General features: G+C 38.6%; 2 protein-coding genes across 3 annotated transcripts in view; both read left to right on the top strand.

Moving 5' to 3' along the window:
• Positions 1–17,310, top strand: part of LOC105273704 (zinc finger protein 608) — a 51,693-nt gene extending 34,383 nt beyond the window's left edge. The window contains exons 3-5 of one of the 2 annotated variants that reach the window (XM_011316291.1): positions 7,018–7,141; positions 9,254–12,217; positions 13,857–17,310. In XM_011316291.1, coding sequence (XP_011314593.1) covers positions 7,018–7,141; positions 9,254–12,217; positions 13,857–13,927 — 3,159 coding nt within the window. In that variant the 3' untranslated portion in view covers positions 13,928–17,310. The remainder of the gene's footprint in view (positions 1–7,017; positions 7,142–9,253; positions 12,218–13,856) is intronic. The other variant, XM_011316292.1, reaches the window with a different exon arrangement.
• Positions 17,311–18,304: 994 nt separating this feature from the next.
• LOC105273702 (focadhesin) lies at positions 18,305–22,184 on the top strand. Its single transcript, XM_011316290.1, has 2 exons — positions 18,305–21,876; positions 22,000–22,184. The coding sequence occupies exons 1-2, from the start codon at positions 18,469–18,471 to the stop codon at positions 22,168–22,170; spliced, it is 3,579 nt and encodes a 1,192-aa protein (XP_011314592.1). The 5' UTR covers positions 18,305–18,468; the 3' UTR covers positions 22,171–22,184.
• The last annotated feature ends 467 nt before the right edge of the window (positions 22,185–22,651 follow it).

The raw sequence follows: 22,651 nt of genomic DNA, 5'->3' as shown, positions 1-22,651 counted from the left end.
TTTTAACCTCAACTAAATGTCGATTGATCTATTAAACTATTGATTTGCAAATTATAAAAATGTCCACTCAGATCTCTCTGATTTGATGATTTCAAGTAGGATGTCATCTATGAGAGGAATATGTCGGAATAAACAATTAGTCAATTTCCAAAAATCGTCGAAGCACTTCGAATTTTTAAGCTCAACTAAATGTCGATTGTCTATTAAACTATTGATTTGAAGAGATAACATCAAGAGACATTTTTTGTGGGGAATATAAACAGTTACAAAAAAGTCATTTGATGTTTTTATCTGAAATCCATATTTTTCGAGAAAAAGCGATAGAATTGATTATACTATTTCACCGGACGAATTTAGAGAGTCCAGCATTTCTGTTGTGGCACTAAAAATTAATACAAAAAATTATAACAGGGAATACACTAGCTCCGTAGAGATGGAAATCATTGTTATTGATGTTTCTGATATGTCTTCATTGATTAAGTATGAATTTATTCTGATGGAGCAATGAGAATGATCTCATCATGAAAGTAAATAAAGGAAAAAGAGTGCATAATGAAATGGATTTAGACGGATGAAGAGAGACGCCATTGAACTCTTGTTTCCTCTTTCACACGAGTCCTTCAGCATGTATTTTCTACACCCTGTAGATGCTTCAGGATAGAGTTGGCAATGCGTGCCACTGCCACCTGCATTTTATTGCTTCCATTAAAGTTGATTGCTGTAATGCCTTCTCTGGTAACAAAGACGAGTCCTCATGATGACCTTCTTCTTATTTTCATTTGTCTTTTGCTTCTCAATTTTTTCATTCTTTTTTATTCAATTAGTCCCTGCTGCTTAGCGCATGCCAGAATTGTTGCGATTGCTCGGTAATTCTTTGGATAAACTCGCGGACTTTTAGCGGTGGTGAGAAAATATTGAAATAAGCTGGAATATCGATCAGCTGATTTCAGTCAACACCTCTGGTTTTTTTTTTTTATTTTCGGGGACAAATATTATTTAACATTAATTACACAAACTTCATTCAATTTTTAGCGGAATATTTTTCCCACAAATTGTCGATTTCTCGGAAAATTTCGGATTATTTGCATAGAATAGAGAAATTATCAAATAAACAATTAGTTATTGGGAAACCCAGAAAAATTTTACAAATTTCAATTGATAATAAATGAGTTAATGAATCGATGAGGTAAATGGAATATTTAATTTCTCAATGACTAGTTTCCGAAGTTCCAGCGATTCGGTGAGAATTAAAACGAAAATTGTGACTATTGCAATTGATGTTTCGACAAGTTATGCAATTGAAGGTAGAGTAAAGCAATTCTGAGTGCCTCATAAGGCATTCGTGTAGTCCACATGACAGATTAATGCTAGTAGATTATTTCCTCAAGTAATGTCGCCAGAAAGCCACCAGGTCGTTTTCCTTTGGTTTAGCCGACTTCTCCGCCCTCTCATTCTTCTCTCCCTCAATCTCTTTTTCTTGCCGTGTGGCTACACTTCTACGTGATGGATTAACCCACCGAGCCAACAGCTGTTACATCGATTCTCCCCAGTATTTTCAATGTGCGTGAATCTGTTAGCAAAAGGTATCTTCAAAGACCTCGGAAAACATCATTCGACACAACCACAGCTGCATTTACCACTTTTTAAAATTATTTTCATCACTAAAAGACATTCCCCGATAAATTTAATTCCTAAACAAATTCATTTTAATTTTTCAGTTATTCTCCATTTTCGGATCCCTACGGCAATAATTTCCCTGGATGCTCAATTTGTTTAATAAATGTGGAAATTCACACTTTCATTTCAATATCAATTATTATTCAATGGGAATAATTGTATTTATTGAATTTTTAAAGTTTTAACGGTTTTAATTACAGTTCAATTCAACTTCTCATACTTAAAAGTTCAAATTACATTGTAAATGAAATTTCAGGGAATGGCAATTTACATGATTTTACGAGCGAATCAAAGTAAAAATTACGTAACGGAGGAAAAATTCCAGATTTTCGCACAATTTTCCCTCGGTCTTACATAATTTTCGCACAAATTCCAAATTGCATTGCAAATTTCTCGTGCACTTATTCCGTTCGGTAATTAATCTGAGAATTCGTGGAATTCAATTTTTTTCCTTCGATTTCCCAGAAAAATAACCGTAGAAAGATTTTTAATTGCGGATTGGCTGAATTGTTCGGTAATTTTTACTGGACATTTCGGTTCGTGGAGCACCCAAAAATGGTCACATGCTTTTTTTTTTTTGCGAAAAGGGATTGAAATCTGTCATCAGTGCTCTCTCAACTGTCTATTGAATCCGGAGAGCGGTACCGGGATTGCACGTAACGCCGCAACCGGAGAACTGTAATTGGTTCGTAATTAGCGAACCAAGCTATGCTATTTCTATTTCCTCTTGCCGTTATATCTCTCTCGTGAAAAAAGATGAAAACTAACCGCTAAACCGGATTTAAGAGTAAATTCAATGCGATCTGTTTAAAGATTTTTCCGGTTTCTGCAGTCACTATTTCAGTCATTAATCATAAGCCATTTTTGACACCAGTAAATTGATTTAAAATTTTCCCATAAATAAACGAAAAAATATCTTTCTGCAAAATTTTTAGCAACGACAAAATAACAATGAATCTCCGAGTTTAGAATTCACTAAAAATTTGATTTTATTTTCAATTTTTGTCTACAAAATTAAAGCTTTTAAAATAAAAATAATGATGGTGAAACCGGGAATAGATTTCCCCGAGGGATTGATTTCCGCTTGACTTCCGATTGATTCTCAGTGGTAAAATACAACAATTATAACTGCAAACACACTAAAATGTCCTAAAGCTCTGGACTAACAATATAAGTCAAAGGCGTAGTTTACATACCACGGGTACAGTGTTACCTGCTAACTATCACCGACGTACATAATTTACCGTGAGTAACGCTGGATGGTTGTATGTATTTGATGGTGCGGGCAAAGCTCCATGCATATATTCATGAGGCTATGTAACATGGCTGCCGAGAGCTCTCTTCTTTCCTATCTTTTCCTCTCCCTCCGATCCTCTGGCCCTCATCACCACTCAATACCCTCTCCTTTTATCCCCAGCACATCTCCAACATGACTCTCTCCATCTCATTTCACTTGTGTAACAGCCACCCATACTCTCAGCATAAAACAACCATCCAAACTGCCGCACTCAATATTTCCTCTACAATCTCCATAAATCCGATAATTAACCATCTCTCAACATTTTATTAGAAATAGCATAATTTGAATAATCCAATTGTCCATTACCCAAAAAAAAAACAAATGATCAACCACTGATAAATCGATAGTAAAATTTATTGCGATGAACAATCAATTATATCAATTATTATTGAACATGAAAAAAGAATTCTCTAGTATTCGCTTTATATTCAAGAATATTGATTAATCATTAGACGATAATTCATAAATCATAAATAATACTAATACATAATAAAGAACATCTTTTGTGACATGCATTAATTTCTCAAATGAAGAAAAGAAATGGATACTTAAAATTTTATTGAATCGGTTCGTTCGGAGGGAATTTTCAGTGTAAAACTGGAAAATGGCGATAAGCAGTGCCCAGGAGATGATTATTTGGAATCAACTGAGAACCGGATCTCGTGGTGGAGTCAAATATCTGGTCAAAGCCAAACGGCATTCCATGTGCGAGGGTTTTTCTCCTCTCTCCTTTGGAGGATATACAGCAGCTGCCTCCATTCAGAAAAAAAAAATAAAAGAATACAGTCAAAGGGACCGGTTGGACAATACATGTCCTGCACACTCATAACTCACAACTCTCAGAAATTCACGTCCTAATTTTCACCACTGAATCCCGGAAACTCTTATCGCCTCAAACTTCCGCTGAAATTTCTTCTCATTAAAAAATCGAATGTTCCACTGTTTCCCTGGGCAGATCAATAAAATTGTTTATTTTTCTCGGTGCAGATTGACGTGCGATGAATTGAAATTGAAATTTCATTTTTAAAATATCGTGGAAAATTTCGGAATTCTGGTCAGATGGGTGAATTCATGCTCCATTAAAAAACTATAAAATAGTAAAATTTTAATTTCACTTCAACTGAAAACTCATGGATTCCCTTGAATTATACAGAAAATTAAAATTTCCATAATCATCTCCCTCAAATTCAATCCGATCCTCCGTTATTGATATCTCTCCATTTCTATTACGCAATTGATTAATTTCACAGGTTCGACATAAATTTTAAACTAGTCGTAAACCAAACAGTTAAAGAGATACTATTACAAACAATTAATGGCTAGGTTTTGAAACGAAAATGTGAGGGAAAAAAAAGGAAATTATGTGGATTCAAATGAGCAGAAACGATTGCATACCGTAAAATGCTCGTAAAAAAATAATAAAAATGAGTCGGGGGAGAGACGAAGTGACTGTATGGAACAACAAATGGTCTATGAGCGGTTCTAACGATCCAACCAATGGCTAAAAATCACCACGAGTTGTAAAAATCGATAAACTACTATCGAATGCCAGTACTTGCAGACTTATGAATTTTAACATCAGTGTAAAAATCGATATAAATCCTCGCATAAACTTGTCGACAAAAAACTTACGAAACCGTGACTTTTAGCTCGTGTTGTTTTTGGTTGTAAAAAAAAACGGTACGAGGAACAACTTCTCATGAAAGAGTCGTTAAAGCCGACGGAACGCATAATCTCTACGGCAATTCCTACAAGTCGCTAAAAAATACTTCCCAGTGGTCAACATGTCTTATTTTAAATATCATGGACTGCTTTATCTGCGTAATTCCTTGAACATGCGATTGAGAAAAAAATATTTCTCTTCAAACTAGAGAATATCGCAGATATTTTTCACTGTTATACTCCAATTTTTTTTACACTAATCGTAAAATTGAAATAAAATTGGAATGAGATTGAAATAAAATTGACATGATTCAAAAGTTTTTCAATGGCTATTTCTTTTTTATTAGCTTTATGTCGGACATCTTCTCACTCTGAATTTCTTTATGGAATTCTTCAAATTTTCTGATACTGCACTGAGAAGAGAATGTGTATTTCCCGAGAATGTTAGATTCTTGATATTTACCATCTGTTCTAGAGGGATTACTTACAAAAAGATATTTTCTTCTGTCAGCAATATCAATCCTTGGCTGAAATATATTTTTATCTCATGGTGAATTTAGTTGGATGTCTCCACACCGTTTTTCTTGTGTTATTTCCATTTTTCTCGTCTTTATATTTTCACAATCAGGCCTTGTCCTCCTTTCGCTCAAATTACTCGGAATGTCATTTTGAAATTCTGAATACTGGAGTAAAAAATTACCGTTGAGCTTGAATGGAGGGTTGTATGATTAAAATTTTGAGACGAGTGGCGAGAGTTAGAAGTTTTTTGAAATTAAATTCCGAACTGATTGATCTGAATCTAATTTCAATTAATCATCCGAATCAATTGATCCGCTAATAATTCCAAAATGTTAACAATTACTTAAAATTGTAACGCAGTTATTCGTTGGGTTATGAAATGTTCACCGGAAATGTAAAGAATTGTCCGTGGGTGCTGATTTGGTCTCTCTCTCGTTTCCGGGGTTTTTCTTTCCATTCCCCGTAGGTTCTTTCATTTACTTCCCTTCATTATTTTCTCCACTGTCATTCTTGGTGTTTTTCATTAGTCACGTCTCACCATGTCTGTCATTACAATCCCTCGGCCTACCTCTCCATTCACCATACGTATTTCAACTTTTATTTTACCATTTTTTATGATTTACCTTTGAGTTCTCTTTCAAGTTCACCGATGATCCCCGGAAAACCCACAAATTCCCGTCAATTTTCCCAACTATCCTCCCCCAAAAGTTCCGCAACAGTCCAAATTAAATCCAAATTCCCAAATTTTTAACAGTTACTTCAAATATATTCTGAAACATTCCACAAATTATCGCATTATCAAAGTCATAAACATTTAAATATACGGCTAGGTGAATCGCCATAACTTGACAACTAGATACTTCTCTAGATTATCCTCGTCCATAACTCCCAGTGATTTATCCAACTGTCAAACTAAATCAATAAAATATCCAATTATTCGCATAATTGAATAATTATATATATGAGATACGACGAGAGCTTCGTAAATAAAAATTCAAAAGTTTATGATTACGGGTGTGAAACGAATGGATATTAAAATGTTCATAACAATTTTCAATGCATATCACAATGACGAGTCAAACATACTCTCAACGGATGGACGTGGATTTAAGTGAGAGAGAGAGTTGCGGTTTCTCCGGTAATTCCGTACGAATGTTCCATATGTTGAAACACAGTTTACAATTGCATTTCGGTGTACTGTATACTCAGTGTATTATAGAAGGTAACAGGCATATACCAACGTCACTTCTGTAATTATGGAAGCCCCGGCATAAACTTGACGATTTGCATTTCAAACTCTCTGCCATTGTAATCCTCGGGATTCGCAACATGCACCAGAGACTGTAGGAGATTAATAGAGAAAGGTTTCAGCAAGAGTGGATACACGAATAACTAGAAATAACTAGAATGTCTGCCCTATCAACTCGATTTTCTCGCTATTACAACAACTTACTCTTGTAGTTCGTACGATTTTAGGAAATTACTATTGAAATTGTACTCTCCTGTCAATTCAGTCACACCCACTCACGAAAATTACTGCGTGAGTTAGTAAACCCGATTATCACAGCAACGTTCATTGACAAGTCTATTTTTATTCCGTATTTTTATTTCTATCCATCAACCCAAAATCGAAAATACAGCCGAAAAAAAATGAATAATCCTCTCATCACGCGATATATCATCATTGATAATTAATTTCGGCAATGACGTAGATCATCTCCATAGTAATAAATAAAGGGGAGTCAGATGTGAAATTATAATGATATAAAATGATAATTTTTTGACGAACAAGTAATTTTATTTTCCCCAGGGTTTGGCACGAATATTCATCTAATGATAAATTATAATTTTTTTTCCAGGATATGTCAGACGTGTGTGTTGGAACGAGTGTCGGAACCATAACAGAACCTGAATGTCTGGGGCCGTGTGAACCTGGAACAGCGGTAACACTTGAGGGAATAGTTTGGCATGAGACAGAAGGAGGTGAGGACCTACAACATTTAAATGATCTCTCCCATTTATTTCAATCACATCTCAATTATATTAATCAAACGCACGCTACCCTCTCATTCGTGTTGAATTTCACATTTCCTGTCGTGATAACCACAGATGATAATAATGATACAAAATAATTAATATTATTTGTGCGAATGAAATTCACATCGCCTTGAGCAATCACATGCTCCACACTTATTTTCCACTGATTCAAACCACCAAAATTGCTCCGTCACGGGTGAAAGATAGTCGTAACCCGGGACACTGGTAAAACCCATATATTTATCGAATCTCAATTGAATATCACAATCTGCTGGAACCCCTATAATTCCTACCAGTTTTATTGCTGTCCTCGATACCCCAACGGTCAGATCCGCTCTCTATCTCCATTACGATTTTTCCACATTGTTATTTTTACGCATTAATGGACCCCTCGAACTTCTCCACTCACTGAGCTCTTCGAGTTTTATTTATCCTCTCGAATTGAATGTAAAATGTAAATTGGGGTCCCCGAAACTACTACTAAATATTTTACCTGACAAGTCAAGTGTTTCATTGACTATTATTATCCCATTTTATCCGAGGAGATGATATTTTACCTCTGGATATCCAAAATCCATAACTATTTGACACGACAAAAGGGTCTCGAGGTGAAAGAAATTGGCTACCAATGAAGTAAACTGCAAACATGATGTATCATGAAAGGCTGTGATGCTTTGACACAGCACCATGTCGATATCACGAATGTTCATAGAGAGGATACAAGAGGTTGAGATCGACATGGTGGCAGAATTCAAGAGGAAAAGAGACAGATCGAGCATCGAGCCTCGAAGGAGAGGGAGAATGTTGGCTCGTTATCGATCCTCTTGGCGTCTGTTTTCCTTCCCCTCTTCTGGAAAAAGACAGAAAACGTACAATTTTCTCTCGAATGAACCGTAAAAGAAATTTATCAGATTCCCTTTGTAAAATCCTTCATCAACTTTCGAGCTTGCGTATGACAGAATTAATCAGTTGTGAAAAAACTCCAATAGTACAACATCCAATCACTGTTAATATTGCTGTTTTATTTTTCCTCGATTGTTTTTTCTTCCAACATTATTCATCTTTTTGTTCCTTCGAATAAAGGTCAAGTGGTTTTAAAGTAGCCTCATGAACGGCTTTCTTTTGTCTCCATGTTGATTTGTACCCAGCGAGTCGGAAAGGTCGAAGTTGAAAATTTCGCTGTACCATTGTGCAGTTTCTGTATCTCAGTCTTTTATTGACAATGCTGATTACCTATCCTTTGATTATCCACTCCAGTTAATTTCTGCACTTTATGAAAAAATTCCCAAGATGATTTGCCAGATGCACGAAAATATATATATATATATTTTTAATTTTCAATAATCGTGAAACCTCCGGGTAAATAATTCTCTTTTTCTTCTCTCGTTTCGAGAGCCTCCTCGAGAATACTCTCCTGGCTGACAGTAAAATTAAACTAAAAAAAAAAATGAAGTTGAAAAACAAGCGCTTATGCTCACAATGGTTATTCACAATATAAACCAATAAACCAAACTCTTTCCTTGGTCCACTTACTGGAGTTCCACGTCTCTTGTATTTTTCAACAAAACCCATTGTGTACATTTTGTCGAATAGCCCATACTCATTTCTTTCTCAATGCTCCATTGAATTCGACGAGTAATAGGGATGAAAGAAATACGACGGTCAATTTGGCCTACACTTTGAAACGAACCGTGAAACATTAATTTACACTAAATTCTGTTTTTGAAAGCTCGAAAAGACGTTACAAGCATTAGTTATGTAAACTCGGTTGGATCGATTTGTCTGTTAGAGGTTGTTACAAAAGATGTATTCTCTGGCTTTACAGAAATAGGTACTCAGTGTTATCTACATTCCTATTGTTTACTTATCGGTTAATGTTTGATGTTTCGTTGGTGAATTGTACGTGTAGCTTGGGTTTAGTAAGTGACTCTCGAGTGATAGCTCAGTTTGCTCAGTGCTCAAATATCTCATGGCCAATTTGATAAACAATATAACCGATAAAATTGAATACAGACGTAAACCGACAATTACTATTTGGGACGTACTATTTTTCTGTTGCAGGTGTATTGGTCGTTAATGTAACGTGGCGGGGTAAAACCTACGTTGGTACCCTATTAGATTGTACAAGACACGACTGGGCGCCACCGCGTTTCTGTGATTCACCAACGAGCGATTTAGATGCAAGAACACCAAAGGGCCGAGGCAAGCGTGGCCGTGCTGCGGCTAATGCAACACCTGGCAATGACCTCAGTAATTTCACCGAGACACGTAGCTCGGTGCACAGTAAATTGAGAAATGGTGGTGCTAAAGGTAGACGAGGTGCACAGGGTTCGCCAGCGGCAAGTCCAAGCCCAGCGGCATTTGTACCACCTAGGCCCGATCCAGCGGCAAAAAGAAAGTCACGTGGTCCCGAGGAGGATGAAAAAACCAAGAGAAGAGTGGTGGCAGCTGTTGCACCACCACCAACACCACCAAGTGGCTCACCACCGGCTAGTCCAGTTCTCATTGAATGTCCCGAGCCGAACTGCAGTAAAAAGTACAAAAATATAAATGGCCTGAAGTATCATCAGAGCCATGCCCACGGCTCAGCCGATGATGATGATACCAAGGAGGGTATTACAAGTATGTCAGAGAATGACGAGAGTAATATCGAAGCACCCAGTCCAGCTACACCTGTTAAATCACCAGCGGACAAGCCCGAGGGTACACCAGTGAGACCAACTAGTCCTCCAGTTGTTCCACCAGAGACACCACCACCGAGGGTGCCATCACCAACAGCCGAGCCAACACCAACATTAGCTGACAAGAGTAGTAGTATTGTCAAGCCTGGTGTACTGAGGTTTGGCCAGGAGGATTTACCAGCCCCATCGATTCAGTCAAGTCCAAGACCTGTTCAACCAGTACCAACTGCACAGCCACTACAACCAGTCAATCCCCCACAGAGCCCCAGTCCCCATCCAAGTCAATCACCAAGGCCTGTACCATCGCCTCACTTGAACACAAACATTCCTCAACTGATAAATATACCCCAGCCACCACAGCCCACGCAACTTGTCCAGCATCAGTTGCAGAATCAGTTGCTCCAGGCACCACAGGCACTGATGAATCAGCCGCAATCACAACCCCAGACAATGCCAAGTCCTCAGCCAGCGCAGATTCAGCCTGCCCATCAAATACCCATACAACATACCCCTCAACTTGGCCAGCAGCCAGCCCCAGCTCACATGGTGCATCAAACGCCTCTACCCCAACAGCCAGTACCACCTCCACCACCTCAGACATCTCAGTCACAACAGGCCAATCTTCAAACGTTGAGTCAACATCCTGGCTTGACTATTCCCACGCAAATCACTCAACAGCAGCAACAGGCAATGCAAAATCCAGCACCTGGACATGTACCCACACACATGCAGTATCCCACTGTTGGATTACATGGAAAGATGCCACAGTTCAAGGTCAAGCCGACGGCAGCTCTTATGCCTGAGCAGGACAAGAGCAAAGACCCGAGAACACCGAAGCCCCAGGGTTACAAGAAGAAATCGAGAAAGTCACCGGGTGGAAGTCCACATCCTTCGCCCTTGGAGACACCAATGGTGGATCCAGCGAGAGAGGATGTCCAGAGTCCAGCGTACTCAGACATATCTGACGATGCGGCACCGGTTCTCGAGGCTGAATCAGCGGACAAAGCGAAACAGGGACAGGACAAGGATGTGAAACCAGGGGGACAGACGCATTTACCACCTCATTTCAGTATGTACCCATATTATGGACAACCTCCTTACCTAGTGCCCAATGTTCAGGACAAGCAGGGAGACCAGAAGCCCAGTGATCTCACTCCAAAGCAGGAGCTCAAACCCCTGAATATCCCCCAGATGCCCTCGATGGCGAGCCTCCAGAATCCCGACAAAGAGAAGAAAGATTTGTATCCACCACAGCAGCAGGCTCACTATTACGGTGGCTACGGTGGTTTCATTCCCTCGACTTATCCCCACCAGGCAGTGAGCCAGCCACAGCAGCAGCCACCGCCACCCCAGCAAAACGATCAGGATCCGCACGACCAGAAGACAAAGATCAAACAGGAGTCACAGCAGCTGCCTAGCATGAAGGACAAGCAGCACGAGAATCACCAGATTTTGAAAGAAAGTATAGAAATGAAGAGTCAGATGAGTCCTTATCACGTTTATCACGGTCAAAATCGTCAGTCAGCTCCTCCAGTTCAGGACGACAGGAGGTATTACCTGTACCCTGGTGAGCAGAGGAGAAAGGAGGACGTGGTGAAGGCACCACAGCAAGCAAAACCACCTCCTCCCAGTCCGAAGCATCAGTCGAAGCAGGAGAAGCCTCAAGACCTCGGTAAAAGTGACGACTCCAAGAATAAACAGGAGGGGGTAAAGCCGACGATGGAAACACAGGGCCCACCACCACCTCCAACCTCTCAATACGCTTACATTCATCCTGGTGCATACATGCCACCCCAGCATTATGCTGGATTACCCTTTGACCCTGGACACCCTGTTTACAGGGGTCTCAGTCCCATTATGGTGCCAGGTCCTTACTCTGGCAATCCATATCTCCATCAGCTCCCAAGGTATCATGCACCTGAGGATCTGTCAAGACCACCTGGTGGTAAAGCGTTGGATCTGCTTCAGCATCATGCGAATCAGTACTACTCAGCGCACAAAATTCACGAGCTTCAGGAGCGAGCACTTAAATCACCAACTCCAAAGACATCAGCTGCATCGGCTAGTCCATCAGCAGCTGGTCCAACACCAGCTAGACCACCGAGTGGACCACCAACATCTGTTGCTGGGCCTGGACCGCCCAGCGGTCAGGGGCAACAGCAGAATAAACAACAGGTACCTGGTAATCCGCAACAATCAGCACCTGGTGATCCTGGTAATGGGGGAATTGGAAAGGACAGCAGATCGCCACCTCCACAGAGGCATGTTCACACCCATCATCATACACACGTTGGGCTTGGCTATCCTCTGTTGACTGGACAGTATCCTGCCCCTTATGGAGGTAAGCCACTCGTCAGACCCTGACAGTAAGGCTACCGGCGATTCCGCGGCTCCAACTCGATTGAATAATGTGCGTCCATCAATGGCCAATCCCCGACATCATTGGAGATTCATTCGACGCGATTGAGTTTGGGAGGGAGGGCTTTATCACGCGAGTAGGGAACGAATAAATTATCCATAAATCCATAAATTTGGTATTAATTATCGTGACTCGGTGATCAGTCTAATCAATACGTCTCAGCTGAATCTAGTCGATTTTAATGTGCGAGAGATGATTTTCGTTGTTTGTAAATAGCATTTTGTATGAGGGATTTCTCGTTATTTTTCTTTTTCTTTTCTTCGAGACGCCTCGAATGAAATTTCACTGATTTAGCTGGAGTGTTCTTATTTATCTCATCGCGCATGAAATAATCGATGAATTCAATGAAATCGAGATCTTATGGAGGCGTAACAACAATTCAAAATTCATATTTTGTTGTCAGGTCGAGAGTGATTCGGCAGTGGAGAGTGAAGCCCTGAGCGGGAACTATTCTGCAACGCTACGTGAGAAAATGATAAATATACTGTTGTATATAAAGCCATGACGCGGCATAAGACAAATTGCCTGCACAAAGTCATCGTGTGGATAGTTTTCTGATTTTTTTTTATCTTTTTTTTTTTCATTTGTAATGAGGACAAGTGCGAATTTCTAAGGCTAAGAATACAAACAATATTGGAGAATCGTCTAGTTAGGTTTTAAAGAAACATAGGATAGTTCAGACTGTGATAATTATTTATCGTGCTTCTCTCTAATCGTATGTTGCCGAAATAACACAACACTATACAACAGACACTAATGATCATGTTATCAATGTATATTGACGTGTTTTGGAAATCCGAGTAGCTCAATGACATTGTCACTGTGGTCATGGGTTAATTTTTTAGTCTTCCAGAACTGGCGAAGAGACAAAAAATTCTGATCCTCACGTGATTTCATTTCAGTAGACAAGTGGTAAAACGAGATAAAATACATTTCAGTTAAATATCAACTCGTCAGTAAAATCATTTCCCTCTTCTCGGTTTTTCATGAACATCTCGAAATCTAAGATTAATAGCGAATTTTGAAACCTGCAAAAAAGGTATCAATCAAAATTTCAGTATTCCTCTTAAATTCCGAGATATGTAATCACTCAAAGAGGGAAGATCTCATCTCTTGACATCTGCTTTTTAATTCAATCCATCTTCCTTTACCACTTGGCCACTGATTTCATTTCCGTAATATTACGTTTAGCATCCACTGCCAATAATCCTCGATATACGAATTTCAAAATGAAAGGAGTGAACACAGTGTCAGTTAACTTGAGAAAATTGACGAACAAATAATAAAAAAAAAAAATCGTTATGAAAAATTCCCGAAATGTCCGTGTTGAGGCCAAATCTGACGTTATTTTTCGGTAGGAGCTGGAGTCGGGCGGGATCGCTGATGGTTTTATTCAATAGTCTTAATTATTGTTGAATCAGATCAATAAAAGAAACAACTACAGAATCACTTCTTGAATTTGGAAAATGACTGGCTTTTATCAAACTGTCAAGGCATCAGTGCTTTGAAAGTATTGATGAAACCATTGATGATCTGACGTTAACGAATGTGTATTTTGCAGCGGCCGTGCTGGCGAGTCAGCAGGCTGCCGCTGTAGCCGCTTCGGTGATCTCGCCCTTTCCACCCAAGTGACCCGCGGCCCCCGCACCCATTCCCGCAACCGGAAATTCAGCACAAACCCACCACACACATCCGACATCCACCGCAACCGGTGCCAGTGTGCTGCACTCGCACGCCAATCCTGCCAGACAGCCGTAAGACCCATCGAAGATCATTATTTAACCAAGTGGTAAAACACACGGACAAACTCATTAAAACCCCTGCCCCCATTCCTTAAAAAAATCAGTCCTCCACAAGCCCCAGCTAAATTACGAGATTATTTAGATGAAAATCTCTTCGTCACTTGGCCATCAATTTCAATTTGGTGATTATCGAGTAGAAATTTATGGCTATGTGATATCGACGGTTTATCACTCTGTCAATCATACGTCAATTGAAAATCGTTCGCGACAAGAAACACGGTTCACTGACAAGTAGCAAAAAGGATCTCCGTTAAAATAGAGTTTTTTTTCTTTCTTAATATTCCAAAAATCAGTAGGCGCTATTACTTAATTGAATGGAGAATTGAAAAATGTGTAAAGCGTAGGGAAACTGACGAGTGAGAGATGAATCCCAGATATTTTAGCATTTTATATTATTTTCAATGCAATTATTCGAAATTCACGGACCTATGGAAGGACTCCTGATATTGCCAGCATTTATATAAAGAAAAAAAAAGCAAAATCTGGGAGAAAAATCCGCAAACAACTCCTCCCCCCCCGACCCGTAAACCCCTGTATTTTATCTCCGTGTAATTGTAATTAATTGCGGGTGATTATTTTTTTAATATGATTACTGAGTTGTTTGTGATGCCACATGATCTGTAGATAATTCCAAGGGGTAACTAGATGAAAACTAGTGCCTCGTAGACGATTTTTTATGATTGATTGCACATTGATAAATTGATTCAAGGCCTCTCGGATCGATATCTGGGAATGAAAGAAGAGAAATGACTCTGAATTTTGAAAAGAAAAGAAAAACATTAAAAATACGACTAATACTCTGTATCGACTACGTAGTTTGTAAATGAACTGAGGCAATTTAGGACGAAACCTTCGGGGGTTATGACATCCTCGAATCATTTGTACATATTGTAATTAATGGAAAACGTCAATGTATACACTAATGTATATCCATTGACTAGTGAGTATATATATTTATATATATATGCTTGTAGAGTGAGATGGTACTATCTGTATAAAGATTTTAATAACGAATGGTGAAAAAGAGAGCATAATTATCCAGGTCAAGAATTTATATCATGGGAATACCTCCTATTCTTCCATTGGAGTGAAGGAGCAAGAGAATTTAATCCATTTGATGAAATAGTGGGAATGACAGGGAGTCATACACATCATGAATATGCATGGTAATTTGAGAGAATTGATTGAAAATATTCCCAGACCACAATCGTTATGACGACTATGCAGATTTAAAAAAAAAAATATATATATTTACAATCTGCTTTTGAGTGGAAAGTCCTGGTAGACTGAAACTTGGGGGAAAATGTCTAGGAATCGTTTGAAACTCAGTCATGGATGTGCGTTAAACTTGACAGACAAACAATTGGACGTGATTGTGAAATGACAACTAGATGAGAATAATATTCATTTGAATTTGTAAAATATAAAGGAAGTAAGTGAGTGTGTAGTTCTTGTGCATAGTAAAAATGTAAAATGTATGAGAAAGTAAAGATTTAAATTGTGTGATAGATTGTCACAAATCCGCTGTCCGAATCAATGTATTTTATTGTAAAAAAATAATATCACAGACTTGGATTTTTGTAGAGAAATGTGTGAATGAGTTGGTAATGAGGGATGAAAATATTCATGATAAATCACGAGTAAATCTATTGAGATAATGCATAAAGTATGACCTTATATCTATTAGGTGAAAATAGATTTATTATGTAATGGACAAATGATTCGTGGTGAACGATGTGAATGATACATCAGACGATTAAAGAATTATATAAAGGATAATTGATAAGTCACAAGAGAAATCATGATTCTAAATAATTAAGTGGCGTTAAGTAATTGTAAATCGATAAAAAATAATAAGTAGAATGCTATTTGTTTACTAAAAATAATCATAGTTATGAAGCTGAGATGAGTGTGAAGTGAGAGTGTGATAGTAGAGAGTGAGAATGTGCATGTAGTGATAGTGAAAAAATGAGATGGTGACGAAATAAAGAAAACAACTAGTAATGGGTAAATAAAAATACAAAAAACGTATTAATTATTATAAATATACAATTATACAATTTAGGTAACAAAAAAAAACTACATAATATTAGTTCGGTAACGATTTAATTACGATTTATTATTTTATTTTTATTATCATCATTGCCATTGCGATAATGAGAGACAAAAAAAAATAATGTATGAACACACTTTGTGATCCTGTAGCAGGATTACAAAGTTAATTATTGGACAGCATAGTGTTGCAAATGCCAAATCAAAAGAACAGTTAATGTGTGTCATTATTATTTTCTAGTGACTATTAAAACGACATCTCAAAATTATAAAATCCACATTACTGAAACGACATAGAAGCGAACGGGGGTGCCTCAGTTTTAATGGGGCCCAAAGCGGAGAAGGGGTAGGCTTTAAAATAAATGCTGGTGCTGTGCTGTGATTTTTACTAAAAACAATGAGAAAATAAAACTAAAAATAAAAAAAAATGTAATGATAACAAAATGGAGGGACTTACCGACGACGAAATGAAAAAAAAAGCTTTTTATGAAAATATGCAGATAGCCTAAGTACCTGGATCCTGCCCTGCGCTCTCCGCCAGCTACTGGAGTTTAAATAAAATCGAAAATTAATAACAATTGTGTAACGTTTGTATAGGCTGTACAATGTATTTGCTTTGGAAGGTGAGAAAATTAATAAAACGTATAGATTGTTTCAAAAAGTAAATCATTACAAACGGAGAAATGAATCTGTCTCTTGGAAATCGAGTACGTTTTACTATTTTACCCGAAATGCATTTTCTATCGAGTTTAATAAATTCAGCGTAATTAGACGAGTTTAAATTAACGATTGGAAAACAAAACTCTGAAATACGAGATCCACTGGTAAAATTATGATAATTAAATAAGAAAATTGACTGATATCGGTAACATCATTCTGCATCAAATTTATTTTTATTCTGTAGGGTGGAAATAGTAAACCGTTGCGCTTTATATATTACATAACTCGAATATATAAACATGCAATTAACACATTACGTACAGAAGCAAATACTGAAAAACAAGTTAATAAAAATGCAGACGTCTTGTCGTTAAATTGTAAGATATTGTGTTCAGAATCCGGAAATGTACTCTGACCCCTTCCCCCAGACTACTATATATTAAATATATTGTGCACTATGCTCCGACTTGTCCATACAAATAAATATATCAAAAAATCTCACTTCCCTTGTTTCTCCGTTTTTTTTAAATATCTTTAGTCACACGATTTTCCAATTAAATTGCATGACAAATTTAAAAGAAGAGAAGAATTATAAAATCAAAATCATACCTTTTCAGTATCGTAAAGAGATGAGCCACTAATCGAACATGGCCAATCTCATGGGGATAATCGAATATCTGACACTTGATGATTTCGATTAATCGAATAGATAACTGACCATCACGTCAGCTGATTAGCACAGGGTACCGGGCTACAAAAAAATACTATCATAGCTTCATCCATGCTGATATGGACACACGAAAAGTTTTTATCCTTTATCCTTAATATATAAATGAAAGAGACTAAAATAACTCGAAATTCGATAATCTCGAACTCGAATATCGAATCGAAGTCGTATTGCTTGATAACAAGGAGAATTCCAAATTCCAATTGCCTCAACATCGACTCATATCGACTTATATCGATTCATATCGACTTATATCGATTCATATCGACTTATATCGATTCATATCGACTTATATCGATGCATATCGACTTATATCGATTCATATCGACTTATATCGATTCATATCTATTCATATCGACTTATATCGATTCATATCGATTCATATCGATTCATATCGAGTCTAAAGTACTAGTTATCTAAAACAGCTTTTTCAATCCTTCAGTGTGACCCTGTGACCCTTAACCAAGTTCTATTAACCCTTAACATGATTAAGGGTCACATGGACGCAAAAAATTTATGTGATTCCATAAAATTTTAAAATTTCAGTGAATATCAATTTCGTAACGCCGAAAATAACATTCACCCTGTCAACTGGTCCCTCTGATAGCGGGACTGTTACTAAAGCAGTTACTGAGTCGACTGACGGGCAGACACCCCCATTGCGTGTGGCGCCCTCCCTCTTTTGGGGTGCAGTACTACGATGCCGCTGGGGTCGCTCCAACCCCCAGAACTGAGCCTCTACTTTAGTCAATCCTCTTTGAGGTTAAAAATCCCAACGCTTCCTTTAGGCCTTTGTTTCTCTATTTAAATACACATTTATTGTAAAATATTTTCAATGTGTATCGAATGAAAATATATAGGGTGATAATAAATTTATCAACACTCAACAAATTATTATCATCACCAACCAATAGCAACAATTAGAAACAGAGATGAACGCAGTCGATTGCAAAATAGATTCCAAAGCACCGGTGTTAGTAACCCACAAAATATCCAAAATCCTGGAATCAGTGATCAAAACAATAAAATCCGAGAGGGACAAAGATCCATTAAAAATTCCTGAATTAGATGTATTATTTACACAATGTAAAAGTGAAAATGCTGCTGTAAGCTCAGTGGCCTGTCAATCCCTGGTCTGTCTGGTGGATACAGAATTATTAGAATTAACTCTAATTCTATCAAGATTCATCTCAATACTCGGCGAAACGAAGAATTATTTATCAATCACATCAGCAATTTGTGATTTATTGAAATTGGATTTGAGGAACAGAAACTCTAAAGATGAGTACACGTGTCCCTTCTCACTGCAGGCACCCCAGCATCCCCTTATCACTGTTCTCATGCAAAAAAATACAGTATGGAGAGATATCCTTGGGCATATGCAGTCGATGATACACGAGTCAGATCCAAAATTTCTGAAACACTATATCGAACTCCTTCGTCCAGTTTTCGTCTACATCCTCTGCAATCCAACGGATCACCTCCCCGAGAGTTGCAAGCAGCAGGCGTGGCACCTTTTGATCAAATCACCCGAATCAAGCGATTTGCAATTGGAAATTCTCCAACGGCTGTCCACGAAGACCCCAAACTCCTGCATCGACACCAGTAACAGAATCCTGGAGCTCTCTGAATACTCGATCACAGGAAAAAACGATGAATTATGCCAATCACTTGTACCATTAGTTGCAGCAGTAATTTTGGAGCTGTTAAAACACAATTCTGATCCAAAACCCAATATCCTGATGCTGAAAACAATGATAGATTATGCTGATGCTGCAGTGGGTACTACAGTAATGTTTTTATTATCGGAAATAACAGAGATAACTCCCTGCGTGCACCTTCCAAGCATAATCCAAATAGGCTCGTTGATTTTGCAAAAGGGGATCTGCGATGAGATATCCTGCTACGCCTTTTTGTCCTCAATCCTGCCCTGGATGGCATATGCCTGTCAGTTGTCCAGTGAAGGCCTGAGTACTGCAAAACTCCTCATAACATCAATAACATCAAAAACTGACTGGCCGAAACTAGTGGCCCCTACCACTAATAGATTTTCCCCAGTAATCCGGCAGTGCAGCCCCAACTATCAATTCTACGGTACCATCTGTCATCACCTCACTACTGAATCCGACAGATCCACTATTTCGTGGCTCGAGAGACTTCTCCTCACTCCAGGAAACGTCATCCTCACCTTCAAGCATGTGCTGTCTGGTCTGTTCCTGCAGGCAATGAACTCTGAAATTGTTTTGAGAGCATTAAAAGGATTAATAAGGATCGCCAAAGACTCCCCCGACACAGCTCCCAACATCCTCTCCGTCATCCTCCATAAACTGACAAAAGTCAAGGACATTGCAGAGACAAAGGACATTCTTTTTGCTGTACCAGAACTTGCAGTGTCAAAGGAGAACATTCCAACGATAATTCATGTTGTGAAGACTCTGACCTCGTCAGAGCCTGTCCTCAAATACCTGGCAATTGAGCTGTACCTGAAGCTCAGGGAGGTGGAGCCCCGTTGTCATCGTTACCTCGTTTCTGCTCTAATTTCCCTCAGCGATGATGACTCCTCGTTTATGGGGACGGTGACCTGTGCTAACGCCATGAAAATCATCTGCGAGAGATATCCAGAGCATGGGGCAGAGCTCGTTCCCTTGCTTTCTCAGATCTTCAACAGGTGCACAAATCAAACTGGATCAGCTGCGAGTGCTTTGGCCCTTCGAGGTATCTCAGCACTCTGTGTTGCAGGAATAACAGATGTCTACTCAACCTGGCGTGTACTATCCCCCAGGATGAATGAGGAGAGGCGAACTGTCGTCATCAGCAGCATTTGTGAATTCTTCGGGGATGTTCCATCGGCCTCCCCTTATCTCGAGGAAGAGGTCCACGAATTGATGGAGGAGAGCCTGAGAAAATTGTGGTCTTTCGCTTGTCACGAGAATAAAGAAATCGTCAGGGCTGCTTTTCAGGCTTTGGCTTCGTACAAAATACACGATATGAGAGTCGCTTATCTGCCTGTGAGCTTCACCAGTCACTTGTCTAAGTCAGATGAAAAGAAAATAGGAGAAGGGGATCTTCAGAATGTGCAGGAGTTGACGTATGTCCCTGGCTCCTGCTGGATCAAGATGCTGGAGAATATTCGTGGTCAAGCAATGGAAGCAGCTGGGGATTTCCTGATTAAATTTATTACTGAGGAGTTGTATGGGTACAAGAGTGGTATTTACACGTGGTCCATGGGGGAGCCACTCAATTACAAATATCTCCCAGACAAGAGCCTTGCTGGAAGCATTGGAGAGTATTTGAGACGTGCAGCTAATAAGTCCAGCATTCAAGCTGTTGTTGTTGAATGCATGAGGATATTCTCAAAGAAATATCCAAAGGCACTGCCTATTATTCAGTTTCATTTGTTCAATGATGCTATCAATATTTCGGAGGAAACTCGATCCTATGGGGTCTCATTGGCCTGTCATCAAGCAGCTGTTTCACCATCAGCTAAAGAGTACCTCAGCAAATTGCTGGGAGAAGTGAGTGATTGTAACTCGATGAATTCTGAGGAGTTCCAAAAAGCCTGGCATCTCTGCACACATCTAGAGGACATCTGTCGTAGCGCATCGTCCAGTGTGTTGGGCCCGTTTCTGGAGGCGATAATCAATTGTATTGTTGAGAGGGCCATTGTCAACAATGAGAATGCTGTTTCTATGTTCAATGAGGTCATGAAGAGATGTGCCAATGTTTTGCATGATGATCTTGTTCTTCACGATAATAAGACGATAATTGGGAATATTTTGGAGAGATTGGGAGAGAAAGTCGATGTTGATCATAAGATTTATCAGAGTATTGTTGGGGCAATGCTGGCATTGCCAACGGAGCAGATTGAACGGATGACTCTACCTAGTGTTTGGGAGGAAATAACGACTGAAAAGCTGGAGAAGGCTATTGAAATCCGGGGGGGATTGGTGTTAAAGAGGGATAATGAGATCCCTTTGAGCTGGATGAATGAGATATTGAGGGTTTCCTCGACTCTGCCGAGTGTGCACGGACGTTTGCTCAAGACTTTGCAGCGGATCTTGAGGGATTTGAGGCATGAAAAGTCGAATGCTGATTGGACGTGGAGCCTGATGTACAGAATTCAGGTCACGATTCTCGGTACTGATGATGACCAAGCCATCAAAGTTGCTGAATTCATGTGTGACGCACTATTCGTTACGATAATTGTCTTGGCTTGTGATGATTGTTTGCTGAGAGATGAGGGAGCAATTGCCACATCTAGTGGGATCAGGGGGGAATTGTTTCCTCATGCTGTTTACAGGATTGTCCAGATGCCTGGCTGGAAGAACATCACGCAACAGGTACTTTTCTAGAACGACGAGAGACTTAATTTAATAATTCGATAATAGATTTACAAATTTGAAGTGGTTGAATAATATTAATCAGTAATTGATTTTATAATTTTGAAATTCTTATTTTTACAGATTATAGAATGGCTACATGTGGTCAGATCGAGTTGTCTATCTGCAATGTACAAAAGTATCTTTCATAATGCCTTAAGTTCACTTAAAAACGAAAAGTATTTAAATGAACAGTGGACGAGATACTTTTCTGTTAAGAGTCCATTGAGTATTGTGGTACCTTCGAACGACTAGATTTTCGGTGTTCGTTGGAATTGCATTGAGTTACGGTGGGTAATTATATTATTAATTATCAATCTCTCTCATGACTCCAACGAACCTCATAAAAAAATGTTTTATCGTTGAATATTTTAACACTTAATGTTTTTATATGATTTTTGTTTGAAATAAATAATTTTTTTTATAGTAATCCCCCTTCTTTCTTTTTCTGATACAGAAAAACCGATCGTAATCAACTCATGCCGAAAATATTTCATCCAAAGAGTAAAAACCTTCTAGACAAAAAAAAATTCGCATCATGAGTATTTGAAATAACGAAATATTCTCGTATTTACAGTAAATTAGTGAAGACAAAAGTCTAGTGCATGGATTATGCTAATATTTATGTCCAAAGAATGAAAGACTAAACTTTTGTCTCCAATTTTCGCCTATAAAAATTATGCTTGCGATGTATGTTTTTCAAATGAACACTTCAAATGAAATTCAATAAATAATC

The sequence above is a fragment of the Fopius arisanus genome, unplaced genomic scaffold (genome assembly GCF_000806365.1).
Source record: "Fopius arisanus strain USDA-PBARC FA_bdor unplaced genomic scaffold, ASM80636v1 scaffold00006, whole genome shotgun sequence".
Lineage (NCBI taxonomy): Eukaryota > Metazoa > Arthropoda > Insecta > Hymenoptera > Braconidae > Fopius > Fopius arisanus.
Note: the sequence above shows the minus strand (reverse complement) of the source record. Positions and strands in the feature narration are given on the sequence as shown.